The sequence below is a fragment of the Antedon bifida genome, chromosome 5 (assembly GCF_963402885.1).
Source record: "Antedon bifida chromosome 5, ecAntBifi1.1, whole genome shotgun sequence".
Lineage (NCBI taxonomy): Eukaryota > Metazoa > Echinodermata > Crinoidea > Comatulida > Antedonidae > Antedon > Antedon bifida.
The window spans coordinates 31,048,207-31,072,742 of record NC_136230.1 but is presented as its reverse complement, the minus strand read 5'-3'; the positions used below and the strand labels follow the sequence as shown (position 1 = coordinate 31,072,742).

The 24,536-nt window shown below is 32.0% G+C and overlaps 1 protein-coding gene across 1 annotated transcript; it reads right to left on the bottom strand.

The window, feature by feature from the left end:
• Nucleotides 1–1,003: 1,003 nt before the first annotated feature.
• Nucleotides 1,004–24,260, bottom strand: LOC144843550 (sodium- and chloride-dependent glycine transporter 1-like). The gene is made up of 14 exons (XM_078700369.1): nucleotides 24,179–24,260; nucleotides 21,454–21,592; nucleotides 21,103–21,234; nucleotides 19,768–20,026; nucleotides 19,191–19,323; nucleotides 17,917–18,051; nucleotides 17,637–17,740; nucleotides 17,054–17,178; nucleotides 15,163–15,275; nucleotides 9,035–9,178; nucleotides 8,388–8,487; nucleotides 3,518–3,618; nucleotides 3,124–3,294; nucleotides 1,004–2,813 (listed from the first exon to the last, which is right to left on the bottom strand). Exons 2-14 carry the CDS (start codon nucleotides 21,578–21,580, stop codon nucleotides 2,649–2,651), a joined length of 1,809 nt encoding a protein of 602 aa, XP_078556495.1. The 5' UTR covers nucleotides 21,581–21,592; nucleotides 24,179–24,260; the 3' UTR covers nucleotides 1,004–2,648.
• Nucleotides 24,261–24,536: the final 276 nt, after the last annotated feature.

Below are 24,536 nucleotides of genomic sequence, written 5' to 3'. Positions count from 1 at the left end.
AAACGGGATAGTTTTAATAATTTATTCACAAAAATTCAGCTGGATGCATGATTGCACATTTAGTCATGTCGTTCAGTCTCCGACTTAGTTCAAGTTAGAAATAAACTCCGTCACATTACTGATTTAAGTGCTGGATTAAAATTACATACCGTAAATCTTCTAATTGTAACCCTCGGTTATTATTATTGTTTTTTAACTTTTAGAGTAGTGGGTTACTATTAGAGTAGTGGGTTACTATTAGAGTAGTGGGTTACTTTTAGAGTAGTGGGTTAGTATTACTAATCTTAAATAAGGCACCTGAAAATAGTAACCCACCCCCAACTTTTCCGGTCAGCAACTCATAGCAAAATAATAAAACAGTACGAATGAACAAATTTGGTTGAACTATAATTTTATTTTATAAACTCAAAACACTCGATCCTCCTCCACTCCCGAGATCAACATGCGTTATCTCCTTATTTTCAAAATAACCCCCATGGGTTACTATTAGAGTAGGTTATTATAGATTGACTAAGGTGAGTTACTATTAGAAGGGGTGGGGGGGGGGGGGGTTACTATTAGAAGGGGGGTTACTATTAGAGTGTGGGTTACTATTAGAAGATTTACGGTAGCTTTGACGTTACACTCTGGTTCTGGTCAATTCTACCAGACACCAACATTAAATATGCTCACCTAGCGTTTAAAGCGGATGGATATATGTTCAACCAGGGAAGAGTAAAATTACAATATCAATAAATAAAAAAATAAAAAAATAATAAAAATAATTTCACTCTTCCCTGGTTCAAACAAGAAACAATATTTGTGTACTACTTCTCACCTATTAGCAATATCGTTTTTCAATATTGTAGAATTATAGACAAACTTTACGTCGAAATTGTAGAAAACATATTATAATGATAAAAACTGTCTTCCTTGGCAAGATAATGAGATAATTAAACAATGAAATTATTAATAATCCAATAACAGACAAATAATGAAACGTGAGAAACTGAAAATGTATCTTACACTGTGTATTTATTAAATAAATTCCCATTAAATCAACAAGTAAAACAAAAGCTAAACTAATTTTGCAAACTAGCCATTATCTATAATAGAGTCTAATTAATTTTTTAATTAATTAAAATATATTTTTATTTTTTAATTTTATTTTTTATTTGTACCAAAGGAAGTTGAATGGCGACAATATAACCACTTATTTTATCAATGTACTAATTACAGATATATATATGCTTGTTTCCATTTTGACGCACCGCAACGACGTACGCGCAACTCAAGTGAGTTGACCAATCACAAGCTCGCGCAGTTCGGATAGAGGATCCATCGCGTCGTGATTGGTCTAGTGCATGTACGTCCTTCCGTTGAGTGGGAAACCAAGATTTAGCCCATAAATATTTACCAAAGGTAACAACCTTTTCAACATAAAAAAAGATAATTAACGTTTGTTGTGATATATGTACATTATTTGCTTTGGTCAACTTTATAAAATTATATTATGGCCCATATATATATATATATATATAATGATTGCCAAATTTGCAACAATGGCCCGGAAGACAATCAATAAAATATCATTGAAATTATGTAAAATAAAGGTTTGATCAATTATAATAACTCAATTCTTGTAACCGATTTGTCAGCAACTAAAAAATAGGCACAGTACCGTATAGACGGAGAACTTTGTGTATACGATTGATACAGTAGAACAGCGTTTCTTTTCTCTTTTTATTTTCACATCCAACTCACCAATTACTACATGATGGTAAACTCATTACTCAATTCTTCGTGCTTATAAAACATTTGAGACTTTAGAGAGTAGAGTAGAAAAAGTCACGTCGAGTTACAATTATGGCACTAGGTCAGGATTAAACCCTGGACATTTGGATTGGAAACACTACAAATCCACATCCCCACTACGAGTTCCAGCCAACCACGACTCACACAATAATTCAAACACGTTCGGTCATTTATATAACTGAGTGGAACACGTTTTTCATGACGTCATGACTTATATGATTTTGATTAAGTGTCACCACAATAATAATAATAGTAATAATAATATCTTGGATTTGTTGTTTTTTTTTGTTTACTATATATAAAATTTGGCCAAGTTTCAAATTTATTGTTTCACCTCCAAGTGCTGAACATCATAACCCCGGTCATTTTTTGCATCAAATACTTATGGAAACATACTCCCATAACAATGCAGCTAGTAATCAGGGCAAAGTTGTGTCTTGATCTAACCGGGTTACCAAAGATACTCAAGAGGTAGGGACGGATAGAAATATCAATTGCCCTGATAAAACCACTTATTGTACCACAATAATTATCATCATAATATTGGGTATAGTTAACTTCTTTTTAACAGTCATCTTTTTATTGCAAGACAAAACAAACAGAAAACTTAAATAATTCAGGGACACAAAGTCAACTAAATCTATTAGTATGTTTGTGACATAATAGATATGATACAATTTATCTTCAAGGTTAGCATCCAATATTCTTTTTGGATGAATTACCGTGAAAGAAAAAAAAATGAGAAGAAAGTTTTTATAAAATAAGAGGAACCAGCAATTACTATAAAATATATGACTATCCATATAAAGGCAAGATGATCATAAACTGTACATATTTTGTAACCATTTTAAAATTTAAACTTTGCTGTCTGTTGTTAATACAGGTGTGTATCCAGGTGAACGATATGAATTAACCTCTGGTACAAAGTCTGGGTTTAGTGGGGAGTAACCAGCACGTACACGATCTTCATCCTTAGCAGGACCCCAGTCATGTGCAGGTTTCGATGCCATCACAACACGCTAAAAAAAAAAACATTTTTCAGTAAAAAATATTTAGTTTGAGAGCATAAAGTCTAGTAATCAATTCCTAGAGGTCAAATATCACTACCATATTTGGGCACATCACACTTTTTTTTTTCAAACTAGTTTGATAGTGTAGACAGAGCTTAATGCTGTGTACTGTACTGTATGTGATGCATTGTTTTAGTGTGTGGATGAGATATTGAGATGGTTGGCTTCACGTTTTTGTTTGAAAACAGGAAGCCGTGGAGTTGTGAAGTAAACAAAAAATATTAGGCAAGCAAGCATTGACAAACATGTGTTATTTTACCTCCCAGAAACTGTTTCCTTTTTGTTGATATGCAACTATGACGCCAACAACTGGGATAACAGCTACCGACACCAAAGCCAAGAACCATCCAAGGCCCTCAGCCCATGGAGGGAATGTATAGTCTCCATATACAGCGGGTGAGTAGAATACAAAGCTTAAGATTAAAATACCCTGAAAGAAATAATCATTAATATTCATGTTTAAACAGAACACAGTGCATATAATAATAATATACCACATTTATATAGCGCCCTTTTCATGAAAAAAACATGCTCAAAGGCACTTTACATAAAATACAGACAAAAACATCAATTCCACTTAATATTGGAGGAACTGCTTGACAGAACTATAATTTACTCAGTAGGCCTAGAATAATAATTTTATTATAGCATACCATGGTTATTAGTGGAGTAATGAATTTCCAACAAATTTGCAGAGGTATCCATGGCATGTAACCAATCATAGCTGCTACATCATTTTTAAATCGATCCATTCCTGCAAAGAATTTGTACATAATTTAGATGGTTAACTTTTTATGAGCAATCCTTGGCATTCTTCCATAACAGGAAAGTGCATTGAAATTGAATTGAAATATTTTATTTATATTGGGCGACCTCTTCAGTCTGGTCTCCCAGAGGGCCCAGTTATAATCAGTGGATGTGATGTACAAATACACCGGGGTAACCCCCTACTCATCTCGAAAGATGTACTAGGTTCTTTAAAGTGCACACGAGCTATTATTATCCGAGAAGACTTGTTCTACCACCAGAACCATGGAGTGAGTGAGCCTCGAACCCTTGCCGATGTTATGGCTACATTACGGTTCCACTGTCTTAAAGACCCCTTCCCTGCAATTTTGGACGTTTTTTGGAAAATAATAGATATATATCACTTTAAAAACATTAAACCATGTCATTCCTTGTCTTAAATGTACGTTTTATGGTAAGTTATGATAAAAAGTGAGAAACAATGCACTACCTAAGTAGCTCACGGCGATCGACCTCTCGTGGACGGTCTTAGGCCTAGCCTAGCTAGGCTTAGTTTTGTAGCCCTACTAGACTTGGGAATTTTCCATTATAGAGGTACCCGTGGTGGACGCAAGTCAAAATTTCACACAAAGAGTAATAAAGATATAGATTCTAAAAACCTTTCAAACATAAACAAGAAAGTACAAGAAGCAGTTAGGAAACAAAAGCCTGCAAAATATTTTCATTGGCGAGCAGGACAGATTAATGTTAATACCTGCTCAGATGACTTCTTACTACATGAAACCCTCATTCAAATTAAAGCAGCAAACCTTGACATCGTGTGTATGCAGGAAGTGAGACGGATTGGTACCGGTGCAATCTCACATGAGGGCTACAATGTATACTGGACTGGACTGAAAATCAAAAAGATGTATGGGGTTGCTATTGCCATCAAACAGTCACCCCATATCAAAGTGTCTAATGTTTATTATGTATATGAACGTCTAATGGCAATAGACGTCTCAATAAAAAATTGTAAATTAAGAATTGTGTCTGCGTACTCTCCTACGGAATCCGGTTCAGAATCATCAAAGGATATTTTCTATGCAAAACTCTCCAAAGTAACAAGAGTCGAGAACAACACAAAACTCTTACTGATGGGAGACTTTAAATACTTATGGAAACATACTCCCATAACAATGCAGCTAGTAATCAGGGCAAAGTTGTGTCTTGATCTAACCGGGTTACCAAAGATACTCAAGAGGTAGGGACGGATAGAAATATCAATTGCCCTGATAAAACCACTTATTGTACCACAATAATTATCATCATAATATTGGGTATAGTTAACTTCTTTTTAACAGTCATCTTTTTATTGCAAGACAAAACAAACAGAAAACTTAAATAATTCAACTTAATAATGCAACATCAACAATAACAACCAGAAAATCACTCTTTGATGGAAACCTACATAGATTTCAAGACACAGATGACATTAGTAACGACAATGGCACAAGACTCATCAACTACTGCTCTGACTTCAAGCTATGCATACTGAACACCTGGTTTGACCATTCAAACGTTCATCGGATCACTTGGCATAGCAACGATGGTGTTACAAAGAAAACACTAGATTACAACATATGTGATCACTGGTTGAGGAAGTATGTTACTGACACAAGAGTCTATAACAACTTTCGTCTGATCATAGAATCCTTGTGAGTAATATGACAACACCAGCCAACAAAGCAGCCAGGTGGAAGAAGCATAAAAAGAAAAAACAGAGCAAAAGAGCCAACATGAGTAAACTTAAAGATCGAGAAGTAAGAAATAATGCTAAAACAAAGATAGAAGAAGAAATTAATAAAATTAATAAAATTACTTCTCCTGAAAAGACAACAACCACTACATCAACTGAGCGCTATACAACACTTATGACAGTGCTAAATAAGGCAGTTGAAGAAGTCCCGAAGAAAACAAGAAACCAAAATGCTCATCCCTGGGATGGTGATGAAAGACTACAACAGCTTATAAAAGAAAGAAAGAATATTAACAAAAGCACAGTTACCTACAAAGAAGAGGAGATCAAGGCTATGCAGAAAGCAATTAAGATAAGGGTTAAGGAACTACGGAATGAATATTTGTATGAAGAAGCAAGCAAGTTAAATGAAGCCCACCAAAATAGAAAAATATTTGATTTATGGAGAAAAGCTAAGGAGCACGGTGATGTTATAAGAAAAGCACCAAAGCCTATAAAATGTCCTGGATTACGTGAACACTTTAAAGATCACTTTAATCCAGACCAATCTAGCCTTAAAATCCCAGATGAAATTAGCACACCTCCAGAATATATTATCAACCTGAGACAACCAGAATTTGAGATAGACAATGAACCTCCGTCCAAGAAAGAAATTATTGATGCAATCGGACATCTAAAAGGTCGCAAAGCTACCCTAGATGTCGCTTCTGAAATGTTGCAAGTCGCCACAGAGAACCCAGTATTCGTCGACCATGTACATAGACTGTTTGAGGAAATTTGGAGAACGAAAGAAGTACCAAGTGATTGGGGACTGTCCAAATTAACAACCATTTGGAAAAAAAAAGGCAGTCCACTTGATCCATCAATGTATAGAGGAATATCGATTGGGTCTACATTTTCAAAGATACTTATGGTTATCATTCTTTCACGTTTTTCCATCTTTTATGAAAGTCAACTTCTACGCACACAGTTTGGATTCAGGTCCAACAGAGGGTGCAATGATGCTATATATGTAATCAAGCAGATCCAGGAAATTGCGTATCGCTCAAATCGCAAACTCTATACATGCTTCATTGATTTAACAGCAGCATTCGACCATGTGAATCGTAATCTTCTTTTCCTAAGCGTTCGTAATAGGTTTCACTTAAACCAGTCTACTACTATGATTGACATTATACAATCACTGTACAGCTCAACGAAAGCATACCTTGCTGACGACGATCCGAGTGATGATAAGTTCGAAACATCTTCTGGGGTGCGACAGGGTGGTATTGAGAGTACCAGCATGTTTAACCAATATTTTGATTACGTTATTAGAGTGTTCAAACAACGCTGTAAAGATGCTAGTTTGGATGGCCTAATGATACAATACCTAATTCCTATTGAAGCTACAAATCGTGCTCAAAGACGTAAAGCACCATCAAGGGGCATCTATGACGACTTTGAAAGTGGCTATGCTGATGACTTTGCTGTAAGTTCCTGGTCACAAGAAGAACTGCAAACCATTGTGAACATCTTGAATAAAGTTTGTCTGGAATTTGGTCTAAGAATTAGTGCCCCCAAAACAGAAACCATTATATGGAACTGGAAAGAGGAAGTTGAAGAATACCCAAGATGCATCATACAAATTGGCGGCGTACACATTAACAACGTAACACACTTTAGATACCTTGGTGTATGGGCTACCTACAATGATGTTCATATTGGAGATCAAGAAGTAAAATACAGAATCAATTCAGCCAAAGGAGCATTTGCAGAGAATAGAGCATTGCTTACCAACAGAACGATCCACTTACAAACAAGAATGATGTTTCTTAATGGTCTAGTTAGGAGTAGACTCACCTATGGTTGCCATGCTTGGAGGGCAACAGGAAGTGAAATGTTCAAACTTAGCACAACATACAAAACCTTCCTAAGAAGAATGCTAGTGAATTGCTTTCAAAGAGTCTGCCCACCAAACCATGTAGACATATCCTCAGATGAAGAAACAGATGAAAACTATATAGACTGGCGTTACGTAATTGATAATGACGATCTCTACAAAATTACTGGCTGTCAACCGCTAGAAGAATATGTCTACAAGCAACAATTCAACTGGATCGGACATGTAATTAGAAAAGAAAATGAAGATCCTACAAAAATTCTTACTTTTCACACAACCCAAAGTAAACGAAGAGGTCGGAAGATACCATCAATACTTGATAGAGTTGTACAACAAAGTCAACTTACTAGATGCAACTTCATTAGAGCCTGCTTCAACAGAAATTTATAATTCCCAGCAATGTTTTAACTGTATATATGAACTGTTTATAAGTTGTTTTGAGACTGTGTAATTTGGTAGTAGTCACTCTCATACTGTAGGCCTACATTTAAAAGTAACACATCCAAATGCCAACTTTAAGTCAATGGCTACCAGATGTCTCTGTGAGACGGTTATTTGAACCAGTACCAGTACCTAGCTGGTAAACATCGGTAACGTACAAACATCGTACGCTAGCTATATACCTAGCCTGACGTTGTATAGTTGCTGCATTAATTGTCTTTCTATTTTTGCCAGACTCCGTTGATACAAATTGGGGAAAACCCGGTATTTTCGCTGAAAAGTTAGGAGTCTTCCATTTGTTTTGGCCTCACGATCGATCGAAAAGTGGGCGAATTACAGGTGAAAAACAAAAATATCAATCCGCGCGCAATGCATTTTGGGATTTATAGCGGGCCGCTATAATTATTAGAATCGACTTATTTTTCACATTTTTAACCGTTTAAAGACGAAAAAAGTTATCGCAATAGGACCATATAGTATTATTTTTACATTAAATATAGTTTGTGATCTTAAATTAGATCTAAAAAACGTAGGGAAGGGGGCTTTAACCGCTCGGCCACTCACTCACTCTGTGACATGTTATCACTATTAATGGGGTTTCATCACTGGTCATTCAGGGAACATCCATATAAAGTGAAAACTTTGTTTGGTATCGTAGGTGTCCCCTTAATAAGGGTTCTAAGGGAATAAAACAAATGATGAAATAAAAACTTACCATAAAGCCAACAGATAATGTAGCACTCAAAGACACCAAGAACCATGGGAGAAACACCGGCTGAGTACCAATCAAAGAGTGTCATTAGGTACACTCCACCCTAGAATTAGTCAGAGAGAAAAGGAAGTGTATTTATTTAACATAACATTAACATGAATGACATTTTTATTGAAAGATAATGTTCCTAATTAATCCATGTTGAGACTATATACAAACACTCTAGGAAAGATTTAGACCAATACTGAACTCTCTGAAAACTGGAAACTCTCCTAAAACCAGACCTTCAATTTTGTTTATCCTTATTATTTGATACTAAATTTAAAAAAAAAATGTCTGTACATTACTTCACCAATTTCAATTGTGATTTTAATCAAATGAAATTAAATTATTAACCACACATTCTAAATACCACATTTCTGAAAAACCTAGACATATTCGTGTGCGTATTGGGAAAATAATAGTAATAATAAATAGTAATCAAGTAATTTACAAATATTATTTATTTATTATACTTCATCACTGCAAACAAAAATACATAACTAATAAAAAAAAAGCACAGAGCAGTGAAAAAAAGTGATGAACATGTGGCAATCACCTCTCTCTGAATAACTGAAATGGTACTTAGTTAAATTTGCAAACAAAATTACCTCCATAACGAATGGTATGCCAAGGAAAAACGAGATGACACAGGTTATGAACGTGATCCTGTCTTTGTACCTCATAAACCTTCCGGGATAATGATATTCCAACTCATCAACAATTGACGTTATGACCGTCTCGAACATTACAAACTAGTAAGCAAAAAAAGTAATCATTTCAGTCTACTGTTTCTTACAAACTTCAATATAACTGATCTCTGAAATGTGTTTATTAAAGATGTCAATGAAAAGCAAAAACAAATAAAAAAAAACTTGTTAAATGATCAAAATCATTACATGTTATAATATGTAATACTCTTAAATTTGAAAATATTCATTTATCATTTATTCTACATGGTCTTGTCTATGAATTGGGTACCATTTTGAAAGTCGATTTTCACCTCAATTGGTAATTTTAAATACAGTAGAACCTTCCTTTAGGACACCCCAATTAATGGGACACTTTCGAGTGAAAGAAATAAAGATAAACCCTATTTATGGGACACCCAGTTAATAAGACACTTTTGTTGGGTCTTGAAGGTGTCCACTTAATAGAGAGTTCTACTGTATGCAGTTTATCTAATACTTGGATTGGGCCACACAATTATTTCTTAGCCAGAAAATCCGGTTTGAAGCATCATTAATTTTAAGAATACACAATACAATATATTTCATCTAAATATATTCAGTGCTTTGAGGAAACCCTATAATTTAAAAGTTATTAACGGATTTCCACATCATTAGATGCTGTAATTCACAACATTCATAATAATCATGTCATATTCACGATTTTGAATATTGCTACATTTGGACTCATTCCAACAGACAAGACCATACTTTACACTTTTGTTTACTTTATTATTTTTGTTTACAATAAACCTATTAATATTTGTTTTAATTAATTAAGTCAACTTTGCCATCTGTCATAAACAGTAAAAGTTTTAATGGAAAATTCCATTCTAAGAATTTTATGAGAAATAAATCATCTATTAAAATTGGTAGTGTCGTGAATATTTTTTAAATCTTTTTTTTGATAACAATTACTGCAAATGACAGATTTTCCTGAAGACTGATTCAGCACACCAACACTTTCTCTTCATTCTTTCCTTTCTTCATCATTTCTTCCCTTTTCATTTACCCTCCCTCTCTCTGCAACAGCAGATTCACTCTCTTACAACTAAAATTAGTTTTAAAATAATATTGTAAAAAAAATATGTATATATGTTATATGTATAACCATAATCTGGTATAAATTTTAGCTCTATAAAATAAGTACTGTGCATGGGATATGTATATTTCTGGTCTTCTCCTATTTTAATATTTCAATTGAACCAATGCCAAAACAAATCCGGTGAATTTTAAGATACACTGCCAACAAATTCCCTAAAAACAATTTGAATTTCTCACAAAAGACCATTAGAAGTCAATTTTCAACCAAACTAGATTACAAAAAATCTGATTTGGTTGATTTACAGATAATTCAAGACTTATATAGATCATTTAGGGATAATGTCAAATTATTCTACTTCAGTTACTGCAGTAACTAATTGCAATCACTGAAACAATGATTTTAGTTTATTTGTAGAAGTAATATATGAGGAAAAGTGATTACAGAAGAAGCTTGCTGAACAATTACATAAACAGGTTTGAGTAGAATTAGGTAAAGAAAATGTAATTACTGCAGTAACAGCAGTATAATCATTTTGACATGTTCCCTTATATATGATGAATTCAAATTGTATCAGGTCCAATTTTAGGCCTACGATAAGGTGCAACAACATTTTAGAATAAAGGGTAAAATTTTCAGAAAAACAAATACGATATATTTTCCAAATGACCAGAAAAATAATATGCATGTTAATGAAATTTAAAAACAGCTTTTCATGCCTTAAAAAACAATGAAAACAAACACTATTAATACTAATTTACTGTTGATAAGTACCGTCACCTGTTAGGGTGTTAGACTGCGAGAAACGTTCAGTACACATGCCTCGTTGATGCACCCGGAGAGTCTTGTAGAAGAAAACAAAGTGAAAGAAAAAAACAATAGCATCCTAAAACAATTAATAACATACTTAAACTATGTATAACATGTCCATTTTATTTGTTTGATGAAGAAAAACAAAACCAAGCTAGAAACATGCGGTTTTAATTAATGATATACACTTTGACAGAGTCTGGTTATATTATATATTTGATTCAAAGTAATAATACCATGTATTATAGAATATCCAGGCCTAGCATAAATAAAATCACAAAGATCTTTGTCCCCAATAAAAAAACATTGTTTGTTGTTGAATAGGCCATTTTAATTATTCACTTTTACCTAATATTGGAAGAACAAAAAGAACGGGAAGCCCATTGCCTGTACTAGATTCTTGATAAATAATATTTTTTATAAATTCATTTTATAAAATCATTATTTTGGATTTTTTTTTATAAAAGTGAATAAAATAAATAAAACTATAAAATGCCCTATTCATCTTTATTTTTCATGTTTTTGGGGACAAAACATCTTTAATAGAGTTGATAACAGACATGAAACTTTTTTATTGCCAACAGACATAAGGATGGTCACACGCTTCAGTGATTTCATAATCCGCAAGAAAAAACAACTTTACCAAAAAAAGAAACAATATTATTTTAATTCAATTTTAATGTTATTTGCAAAATTGCGAAATTTAGGTTGGAAATCACTTTGGTCGACTGCAATGCATCATTGGTAATGGAACAGTATCATGTGATATCATATATTGTGATGTCATAGCCTTCAACTCTATTTGTACTGTTGATGAAAATTAAGACACCTTCCCTACATTTTTTAGATCTAATTTCAGATCACAAACTATATTTAATGTAAAAATAATACTATATGGTCCTATTGCGATAACTTTTTTCATCTTTAAATGGTTAAAAATGTAAAAAATAAGTCGATTCTAATAATTATAGCGGCCCGCTATAAATCCCAAAATGCATTGCACGCGGATTGATATTTCTGTTTTACTTCTGTAATACACCCACTTTTCGATCGATCGTGAGGCCAAAACAAATGAAAGACTCCTAACTTTTCAGGGAAAATACCAGGTTTAACCCAATTTGTATCAACGGAGTCTGGCAAAAATAGAAAGACAAATAATGCAGCAACTATACAACGTCAGGCTAGGTATATAGCTAGCGTACGATGTTCGTACGTTACCGATGTTTACCAGCTAGGCCTACAAAACTAAGCCTAGCTAGGCTAGGCCTAAAGACCGTCCACGAGAGGTCAGTCGCCGCGAGCTACTTAGGTAGTGCATTGTTTCTCACTTTTTATCATAATTTACCATAAAACGTACATTTAAGACAAGGAATGACCTGGTTTAATGTTTTTAAAGTAATATATATATACATTATTTTTACAAAACGTCACAAATTGTAGGGAAGGTGTCTTTAAGTATTAATTCCTATGAATTTAATAACATGCGCTAAAACCATGTTAGAAAATGTCTTGCCTTAAGACGTAGATTTTATAGAAACTAGGAATTACCCAATAATGATCAATGAGAAGAATAAATTCATTTTGTATTTATGTACACAACATAAACCTTTTCAAGTTATAGTTTATACTGAATAATTAATATGGTATTACTACATTGAAATTTTGAAAGATAATACAGTAGAAAGCTCTTGTTTAAGAATTGTTGTTCGAAAATAACACTTTTCTTATAAAAAAAATCTATTTTATTTTGTCTAAACGTGACCCGACCTCAAACAGTAAAAAATTATTGTATTCATAAACATTTTTTTTGACCTGATTAATTCTTCAAGCGTTCTCTACTGTATAATACTTTTACAGTTATCTAATTTTGATACAATCAAAAACACCGTCAAATCTTAAAACTGCATATTCTAGCTTTATTTTTCCATTTGTGTTTCTTCATTATTTGTTATAAATGGAAAATACATTCACATATTATTTATATCTTTAATGAAACAGATATATTTATCTGTATTATCATGTAAAAACACTCAATGATACCAAAATGATACAAAGGGGCAATACCCATCTTTTTACAAACTAGATCATGTTTTTTCTTTTACGGATCATGTCAAATCATTCTATTGCAATTACTGTAGTAACTACATTGTTTACTGCAGAAAAGTGTGATTTTTATTTGCATCAATGGATACGTTTATGAGGAAGTGATTACTGCAATAAACAGTGTGTACGATTATCCCCAAAAAAAGTTGCTAAATAATTGCATAAAAAGGTTAAAGAGAAAATTTAGTTACTGTAGTAACTGCAGTGGAATATTTTTGACATGGTTCCTTAACCTTTTTCCACAAACATATCACATGATGTCATCAACAACATCATTCCAATACTCATTCACATTTTTCAAATTCATCAAAATAAAAAAAAACCGCTATATCTCCACATAAGTCTTGTGATCAGGTTTCATCGTTGTATTATTAAGTATTTGAATGTTTAGATGTCTTAGGTCATGTATGCATAGAAACTATTAAATGTTCTATTTATTTATTTATTCATATATCAATATAATTTCAATTCTTATGTGATGAAATGTTTGGTTAATTTCAAAAGGGTGAAATAACACTAAAAGAAGAATTTAAAATTTATCTAAAATATTTGTTTATTAGGCCTACAGTATTGATAACATTTTATTTTTTTGGAATAAAAATGGATTGCACTTTTAGTAAAGATTAGAATTAAATGAATTGGAAAATATTTTTAGGTCAACACAATCAACGAATTAAGTTCCAAATTAAAAGTTTGACAAAACAGGATGTCACAGGCTTTAATTCCTATTGGTTACAGACTGTCTGACTGAAACACACCTCAAATTTAGCCTGAAGTAAAAATATCGGACCTACCAGTCTGAAATTTATCATATCTGGACTTGTGCACATACTACATTTATATTACTGTACGTTATAGTACAGAGTCTAGAACTAAAGTAATTATTTTTGGTAATTGACCAAGAGGAATTAAAAACTCAACTCAAAAATGTGCACAGTTAGGAATTGAATATATAGAAAGTTTGCAAGAATATCTGAGAGGTATATATTTATTATTATTATAAATCCAAAGGAAAATTACTGAAAAAAAAAAAAGCGAAAAGCTAAATCAAAACGATAAATATATACACACATTTTATATTATAACTATTATATAGGTTTTTAGTCATTAAGATCACCAGATATCAAAATAATTTATTTATATTTGAATGGTTCACATTAATAATGTATGTGCACAGGAATTATTTTGCAAGACCATCAGAGAGTGACTGACATCTTGAATTGAATGAATACAGAAGAACCAATCAGGCTTAGAAACATGATTGAAATGATGTGTTCAGATGTTTGTCATGAGAAAGGGGTCAAGCAAAGATGACCTTAAATGGCTGTTGAATATGATTCATGTGACAATAATAATTCAATAAGTTTCTCTTTTCAACCATACCTTCACAATAAAATTAAATTCTCACAACAAAGCGCTCTTCATTGTAAACTCCAACTAAACACATTTCACCATCATTTACAGTATTAACTTTCTATATTTATATAAGTGTTTGTGATAAAATCATTTTATTACATTTTATTTTCAGATAATTTTCAAATAGAAAATATTAAGATTACCGTGAAATTGATCAGTGTACAATCTGGCGCAAATAAAATCCCTTGATTATACAAAGTATACAACAATAAGGTTACTTTCACATCATAGACTATACCATGATGATTAATTTAAAACATTGTTTGGCAGCATGGTAGTACAGTATTTATGCCACTGTAAATCAAATGTCAAATTTTCAATCCAATAATTTCAATACTTTAGTTTTCAATAAAATGTCAAATTTTCAATCAAATGTCACTATAATTTTCAATCAAATTTGACTAATTTTCAATCAAATGGCAATAAATTTCAATCAAATGGGATTTCAATCAAATGTCACTATAATTTTCAACCAAATGTCACTATAATTTTCAATCAAATGTGTCACTATAATTTTCAATCAAATTTGACTAATTTTCAATCAAATGCCAAAATTTCATTTTATGATGTTAATCATCAATTCAAGTTACTTTAGTATTTTAATTGAATAAGATTCAAGAGATTAAAAACAATAACTTACCTCACTATCAAGACCAACAATGAAAAGCATGAAGAAAAATAAAAATGCCCACAACTGAGGGCAAGGCATCAATGAAACCGCCTCCGGGTAGACGATAAAAGCGAGACCAGGTCCTATCACAATGCAAGAAATAACAACAGAATTCAACCAATATACAGTATATGTCTAAAAAGCACAATTGTATTAGAAAATCCAGAAAACAATGTATAATAAAAATAAAATCTGCTCAAGGCCAAACAAACAATGGTAACTAAAGTAAAGGTATTGCAAAACTTGACCAATTCAGTTTAGATATAAATTCTACATTTTACCACAAAAATTATAATTTTTTTAACAACTTTTATAAACATGACCTGGGTGTACTAATAAAACAAAGTTTTTATAAAATCCAGTATGGCCTTGAATTTATTCAACAAATTATTAACATCTTCATTTTTGGCAATGAATTATAAAACCTAATAATAAATGTCAATATTAATATCATAAATTGGATGATATTTTAACTTTAATGTTCGAGAATATTGGCACAGAAATTATTATTTGTATTTTTTTTGGCATACTGAAACCAGTTTACTTTAGTTGAGTATCGGGCAAGCTGAATTTGGGCAATGTGGGCTGGATGATGTGGGCTGGATGAATCCGGCACTCTGGGCAAGTGACATTGGGATTTATTTTTCAATTTTTTTTTTTACTGTAGGCACACATACTGTATGTTGTGATAAAGTTTAGAAAAAGCATAGATTGAATTTCTTTTTTTCTTTCTTTGAATAAATAAAATTCTTATACTATAATTTTATCTACCCATATTAATCAAATATTTGTTGAAGATGTACAGTATTGTCCTCACAAAACTAAAAAAAATGAAGATTATTAAAATCAGACTTTGAATAGGCCATATTGCAGTTTTAATAATTTCAAAGTTATTCACTTCCGTAGAAAAAAAAACAGAACAAAACTAATGATTTCACTTGTAAATGTCTGAAACAATATCCGAACATGGATAGGATCGTTAACAAATATTGGCAAGTAAGATTTTGGATCAAAGACTACCAACAGCTTGAACCTAGTCTAGATGTCTATCAATTTATTATAACAGTACCTACCATTACTAACATGGTAATTATGCAAATGTTATGCAAATGATAAGTCATAAGAACAAGTTAAGGGTAGTGTCGACAACTTGATTGTTTTGATACCTAGTTAAAATGTTTACGAAATGTATGTCAAGATTAATTTATTTGTAATCTAACATGTGGAAATTCTGTTAATATTTCACAAAGCCTGAATATCATGTTTTGTATTAAAGTTTTAATCTCATACAACAATTGAACAATTTATAATGAAACACACCACACTTTACATCTTGCATGGGTAAAAAACAATTTTGGTCGGGTTTTATAAATTTTGTTTTGAATCGGCATCTTTTTACACATTTTATTTTGTTAACATTAAAGATGTATTGTCCCCCAAAAACATGAAAAATGAAGATTAATTAAATCAGACTTTGAATAGGTTATTTTGTAGTTTTAATAAAGTTAATCACTTCCGTAGAAAAAAAAAAAAATAATGTTTTAACTTATAAAATAACATAATGGTTAAATTCATCCAAAAATCCATTGGCTGGCAGTCAATTTAGCCATTTTTTGCTTTAAATTACAGTTTTTCAGGTAAATAAATTTTGTTTAGATCCAATTTTTAGTCAAAGTGGATAACTATTATGTGAAATTAAAATGGCATATGCAACAACAACAATTGTAAACATTATTTTTCAGGGGGACAATACATCTTTAATACCATTTTCATTTCAGTTTCTACTAAATAATTCATAGTTAGAAAAGAGGTGAGTGGGGCTTAGCTATGTTTTGTAATGAGAGTATTGACAAATATATACCTGATTCAACTACTTTATCAACTGGGACACCAGCATCCTGAGCCATGAAACCTAGAATTGAGAATACGACAAAGCCCGAGAATAGACTAGTACAACATCCACTGATAACAATGTTGATTCCGCTCCTAAATAAAGAATGAAAACAGATAATTGTCAATGATTAATCATCTGATCAGAATGTAGCTTGAAAAAGAGAATCATATGTACAATGGTAAATATGGTTGTTTTATATGAAACTACAGAAAACATTACAATTTGACTGTTTAAACAACTCAACAGTTCTTTTCAGAACTAGATATACATCAGGGGTGGATCAAGCATTATAGATTAGGGGGGCTAAATATTTATTAAAAGATAAAAACAATCTGTCAGGTTGCAGAAAAATAAAAATAGTCATTATTTTATTATAAAAAGTTAAATTTTAGGGGGGAAGGGGGAGAATAAAGTCTGTTTAGCCCCTGCCTAAATCTGCACCTGTACATGGTGTACAGCAAACTTTGGTAATGGTAAACAAGCAATTAATACTGAGGCATAATATTGAAATTTCATAGTGTGCAAAAAAGACTGTAAAAAGGTAACTTACCTAAGGATGTCTTTGTTAAACTTATTGTAACTTGCCAAGGTCAACATTCCACCCCACGCCGCGGCAAAAGAATAAAATACTTGGTTAGCAGCGGCGCGCCATACCTACAAGTTAAAAATCATTTATTCAAATTAATATTTTTGTGTTTTTGTACTTTTATATGATTAAATTATAGTCTGAAACAATATATATGGCCACAAAAGTTTTAAAAAATACTTGAATCAAAATAAGAATAAAAAAATTAAAATAGTAATAAAATAATTGAATTTATTTTGTTTACCTTTAAATCCCCGAGTTTAGTAAAATCAGGTTTGATGAAGAAAATTATTCCATCAATAGCGCCTGGAAGTGTAACACCGCGGATGAACAGGATGAAAAGCAACACAAACGGAAACGTAGCAGTGAAATAAACAACCTTTAAAATTTAAAAATAAATATCATTAAATTGAATTGAAAACATTACTGTACTTCCCATCTTTAAAAAACAGGGGCGGATCCAGGAGTGCGCTAATAATAAATAATATTAATATTCTGTCAAAATAGATATCAAAAAGTGAATGTTAACTGTCAAAAAGAGGGAGGAGGCCACCACATGGATCCACCAATAAAAAATCTGCATAATATACTACATTTTTTCCCTGCAGTTTTTAGATTTTAGTATCTGTATTGTTTACACAATTTTCATTTCTTTTTTTTTAATAATCTGTATTCAATTAGTTTTACAATTCTCATTTCATGAATTGATTGAACAGGCATACTATTTACTACATTTAAAAAAAGACAAAAACTAGAGACATTAAATATTGTAATATTGTAAATGACCCATCAATACATTTTAACACCTGTTAAACAAAATCCTGTAATCAAATCAAACTAAAAATCATATTCAAAAAAATCATCTGCTTTTGTTCACACTCTATTCCCAATGAATACTTGATACAATGGCTCTATTCTATTCAGTGTGATTACAAATCCTCTATGTCCATATCATAAACAACTATAAAACCATTATTTCATTCTGTGTCAATTGCAATTTTCACTGAATTTTAGAATATTTAATTCTAATTCAATGAATTGGTTATTTTCACAACAATAATTGAAATTGAATAATAATTAAGTTATTGCATAATTTTGTTCTGAACAATATTTAGAAATTTAGAAATTAGCAGAGGATGTTTTATATGTTGCATTGACAATGCAACTGTTTGATGTCTACGATATAAATGGAAAAAAAGTTTTACAGAATCCTTTATTTGAGTGTGAATAAAAACTTGATTAAATCTTTTAGATAGGATTTAGTTGCCAATTCTGTGTACATAAATACAATGCAATAAATAACTATAATCTAAGAACACAAATCAAAGGAATACTATTCTACAATAAGAGACATAAAAACTTCCAAGGATTTCTATAAAGACAACCATTTACAGTTATTTGGCATTATTTCTACATAGCTACTAGATTAACATATAAAACCCAGATTTCTTCTATTGAGTGTTCAAAGAATTAGGTTCACAATTATTTGTATTAAATTGAATGACTCGGTGGTAATACCTTTCCAGAAGAATGAATTCCTCTGATCAAGCAAAGATAGACAACAAACCAAGCAATAAATAGACAAAGCAACAGTTCCAATCGTACACTGCCCAGATCATGTAGTCCGTCGCTGATTCCCAAAACTTTATGCCTACAAAGAAAACAAATCTTGAGCTTAAATTTACTTTTTTATTTACACTGTACAAAGTTTTACTAATGTAGCTGACATACAATTACTTAAAAATGCTTTGAAATATTTTATATCGAAAGGACTAGCTCTACAGTATATTATATTGGCTTGCAGCCAATTCCATTCTGGCACCAACCCGACAATTCATTCCCAGGCAAGTCTAAAATACTTTTTTTTTTAAATATTATTAATATTAAATATCCTAAATAAATCTCATACAATCAAACTAAAATTAACACAGTAAAGCTCTGTTCACACTATCAATTAGTATGTGACAAAAAAAATGGATGTGCCCATATGGACACGATGATGTCATATCACTACCATAATGTGGGCATATCACTACCATATTTGGGCATATCACTACCATATTAGGACACATCACACTTTTTTGGTCAAACGTACGAAAAAAATTCTTCACTCGCTCGGACAACTTTCGGTGCCATTGTTGTTGCTTCGGTTATCGGAGCATCGGTGACGTTTGTTACATTTGCTAGCAATTCTTGAATAGAGCCACATTGATCCGTGTTCCATGTGTTATTGCATCCAATCCACGGCAGCGTTTTCCACATGGACGCGTACATGTAGTAGATTGTCCACGTAATGATGAGGATGTAATAGAGTGAACAGAGCGCACATATCAGCGTGATTGCGTAACCAACACCTAAAATTAAATCATCATTTATTTACTGTAGATCATAAACATTTAGACAACATATTTAAATATTCCCTTATGAGTTAGTTGGATTCATATATAATCCTTGATTTTTTTTTTTATAATTATTATTTCAAATTGAAATTATTTTTTTTTCATTTTTTAATATTTTTAGGTTTTTAAGAGATCATTAGTGACATTTTAAATTTAACTGACTTATTACAGTATTATAATTGTACATTTTTAAATATAGGTTGTTACTTATTATAATCAAATCCAATTACAGTAAGTACAAAAGTATGATACATACACAAATCCATGATTAACACACATAGGATTATCTGATAATTTTAAAAATTATTACAAAAACAGAATATACAACAAGATTCGTACCATCACTTTTTTTCATTTTCTCTACTTTATTCATAAATATAAATTTTGTATATAAACACAGTATATGTAAATCATTAATTTCATACTTTAAATATTTTTCTTTGTTGTAAATAATTTTCTGATACTTATAATTTCACAATCTATAGTACAGTACAGTATACACAAAGCATTTTGCATGTGGAGATAATAAGTCATTGACCTTTTAATATGCTTGCACAAACCAACACATTACGATGATTGGCAAATAAAATCAGAATTTTAAACTGGGTCAGCGTTTGGGGGTTAACAATCTAGATTGAAGATGGCCACAAACTACAGTACATTAATAAAGGGAGTAATAATAAATAATAATAATAATAAAGGCGGTCCAGGATTTTGAAACCTTTCAAAACAGATGGGATGAATAAAAAGACGTCAGAGGTTTGATAATTTCATAAGAATTTACGTATTTACGTATTTAAGTATCATAAGACAATCAAAATTTCAGAAAGGGAATGTGCTCAATGTTTCCAAACAATCTGATCTTTGATAGTTTCCTGAAAATCATTTAAACAGCAATCACACCCAATGGATATACACTTGACAACATGCGTTTAAACCATCAATGATAAGTATCGTGCTAATAGCATTATTCACATTAATGTAATTCATTCTCAGTGCACACAGGTAAAAAGTCAAATATGTGAACATACCTTTAAATAGAGGACTAATCTTCCAGGCAGATATAATACCCAGGCTTGTGAACTGTCCCAGCGACAATTCTAATTGGACCAATGGCAAGCCTGCGAGGATTACCATGGTTACATAAGGAATTAAGAAGGCACCTAAATGAAAAAAAAAAACAATTATAGAATGTTTCAAGAAACAGAATAACATTGTGAATTTCACACTCAAATAACAAAACCTCTTTTTTAAAATTTCATCTTCAATATGGACCATCCAGTCTTCTTCTTTTCCAGTAAACTCAATCAATATAAGTAAGTAAGCTCGTCTCTAGTAATGTACGAGTATAAGCATCACCATTATTGCACAGTTTAACATACCTCCTCCATTGATGTAACAGAGGTATGGAAATCTCCACACATTTCCGAGCCCAATGAAATAACCAAGAGCTGATAAGAAAAAGTCCAACTTCCCTGACCAGGATTGTCGTTCACTATCATCACCCATGTTTGAAAATACCTTTCAAAGATAAAAACCATTATTAAAATTAAAGATATATTGTCCCTCTGAATGGTTTCTTTTTCTTTTTTTCTTAAAATGCTATACCTAGTATGTCACATAATAGGTTATTCATTTTGACAAAAAAATTGATGTTAAAAAGGCCAAATTTTGACAACTGAAAATTAAATGGAAGCCCATAACCATTTATTTTGTCTCTTTAAAAAACTGTTGATACTAGCACTTAAAAGTGCTAGTATCCTATCTTTTGAATTGTATTTTTTTTTCAGTTCTACCAATGAAATATAATAATATATAAAATATAATAAAATATAATGATAATCTGAAACATATAATAATTAACTAGCTTTTTACTAAATGCCGAAAAGGTCAGGTTTAAACGTTTCTGTCTTTTGTGTCACAACCGCCTTCTGGACGTTAATTTATTTTATTTTTTGGAAAAATATTGTGTACCGCAAACCTGACTACTAATTATGATAATGTACACAAATGGTGGCCTGCCTGAAAGTTGCAGGTAGACCTGTTTGATATACTGTAGGCAGAATAAACACAAAAACAGGTCTCAACGTTTCTGTCTTGTGGTATAACCGCCTTCTGCCATATTCCCTTTAATTGGAAACGCTGCATGGTGTACCGCGGACCAGTGACTTTGATAATGAACGCTACACACTTCTATGGCTTGCCTAAAAGTTGCTGGTATAGCAAGACCTATTCAATAAAAGTCTATATAAAACCATAAGAGTGATTGCCGCAACTGTAATTTCAAGCAAAAAAATCAAATTGGTTGCCAGCTAATGGGGTTTTGGTTGAATTTAACCATTTATTTTTTCTTTTTCTAAATGAAAACATAATTTGTTTTGGTTTTTCTATGGAAGTGATTAACTTTATTAAAACTACAAAATAACCTATTCAAAGTCTGATATAAATGAAGTTGTGATAGACTAAATGGGCAGACGGATAGGCTTCATTGAACGTCAATACGAGTCTTTCACATAATACAATCTGCACAATTGAAACATTCCAACACTAATTCTGAATTGGATTTGGTACTTACGTTATGTTTGATCAAAAAAAGGGCTTGTGCTTTTTATTGTCTTTTAATGGCCTTAGATTTTATGTTGAAAGAAAATAGCTATATATATAGTTTTCAAAATGATTATACTATTACTTTCTTTTAACATAAAAGCTATTGTAAGGGGATTCAAATACAATAACTAGCACGTCAAGGCCTTTTTTTGACCAAACATAACATAAAGTACGTACCAAATCCATTTCTGAACTAACGGTATGGAATTATTTTCAAACATTCATTGATTTGCCATAATTGATTACTGTAAGCTTGATCCTACAATGTATTAGATAAGCCCATTTGAGGCACTCTCATTGAGGCACTCTCATTGAGTGCCCCTAAGGCCAATAATTGAGTGTTCACAACCCCAACATTCATTGATTTACCCACCCGCCAACCCATTCATTGATTCACCTAAATTGATTACTGTAAGTTTGATCATACAATGAATTAAATTAGGCCCTTTTGATGCACTCTCTAGTGCTCCTCATGCCATAATTGAATGTGCCCTCCATCCACATTTATAGATTTACCCCCACCCCCATTCATTGACAACCAGCCCCCCCCCCCCACCCCCATTCATTGATTTACCATAATTGAATAAATGTAAGTTTGATCATACAATGAATTAAATTAGGCCATTTTGATGCACTCTCAATGAGAGTCTCATCAAGGTTCCCTCGTTGGTTTCCCTTGATAATGCCACTCATTCACTCATTGCCCATAATGAGGTGGTGGTCTCGATCATTGATTGAATTCCCCTAAAGTGTAAAACCAATTATTGAGAGGCCTTTCTTGTTTTGTTCACTATATGGTTTAGTGATTTCCAAAACAGTAGGCGGCTATTTTATTTTATTCCCGAATTTGAAAAGGCCAACCACAAAGCATGCTGATGGAAATTTCCATATCATATAAAAAATTTAAAGAGCACAAATCATAATGGATAATATTTAACATAATAAAACATTATTATTAGTGTAGGTTGTTGTTGTTCACTAGTTTACTGTTAGGACTATTAATATAACAACTTTATGGTTTCATTGTTGCCAATAACTGTATATATTATAAAACCCTATAATTGAATATCAATTATTTGGGAAATTGGGCACATTGGATTAGCAATTTCCTGTTTATGTTCCATCTGTCAACAATAGCATGCAGCACAGTAAATGTTTAGTAGTACGCCAGGCAAATGGATTTTTCCATGACGTTGCAGGTCAACATACATTAAACAAACACAGACGTGTGTAATGCATCATGAAAACATAACAAATACATGTATTTACATTTAATAGCAGGTCTACAGTATGTCATTCATAAGCTAACATGTTATTGTTAAAATCAAAAGTAAACGATGCGTCATGCATACTTGATTGAGGCCTCCCTACTACGCTTAATTAATACTTACGGCCAAAATGTGAAAAGGCAACACTAGTTCGCCTGCTTTATGATCATATCATATTAGACATGGGGTTTTATCTGATGATAATCCATAAGAACAACAATAGTGTACTCACCCTGCAAAATGTACGGCACTCGACTGTTTTGGTTTTTCTTTCTGAAGTACCTGGCGAATGAATGAATAAAATCTCAGATAAGATCAAAAGAAGCATACGCTACTAATACTATAGTACACGCCCTCAATTGGTAAAACATGATTGGCTGAAGCTATTGAAGTCAAGGATATGCTCCGCCTTTTTCCTCACTTTCAATCAGTGACATCATCCTCGACGATTTGCTCCGCCCAGCACGGTTGATAATCCGCTGGGGGCCACGACGTACAAATTATCAGAGAGCGCGGTAGATTAAAAAAGGGGTTGTCCCTTTGTACGTATACGCGCGTATATTTTACCCGCACATTAATGCTTGGTTCCC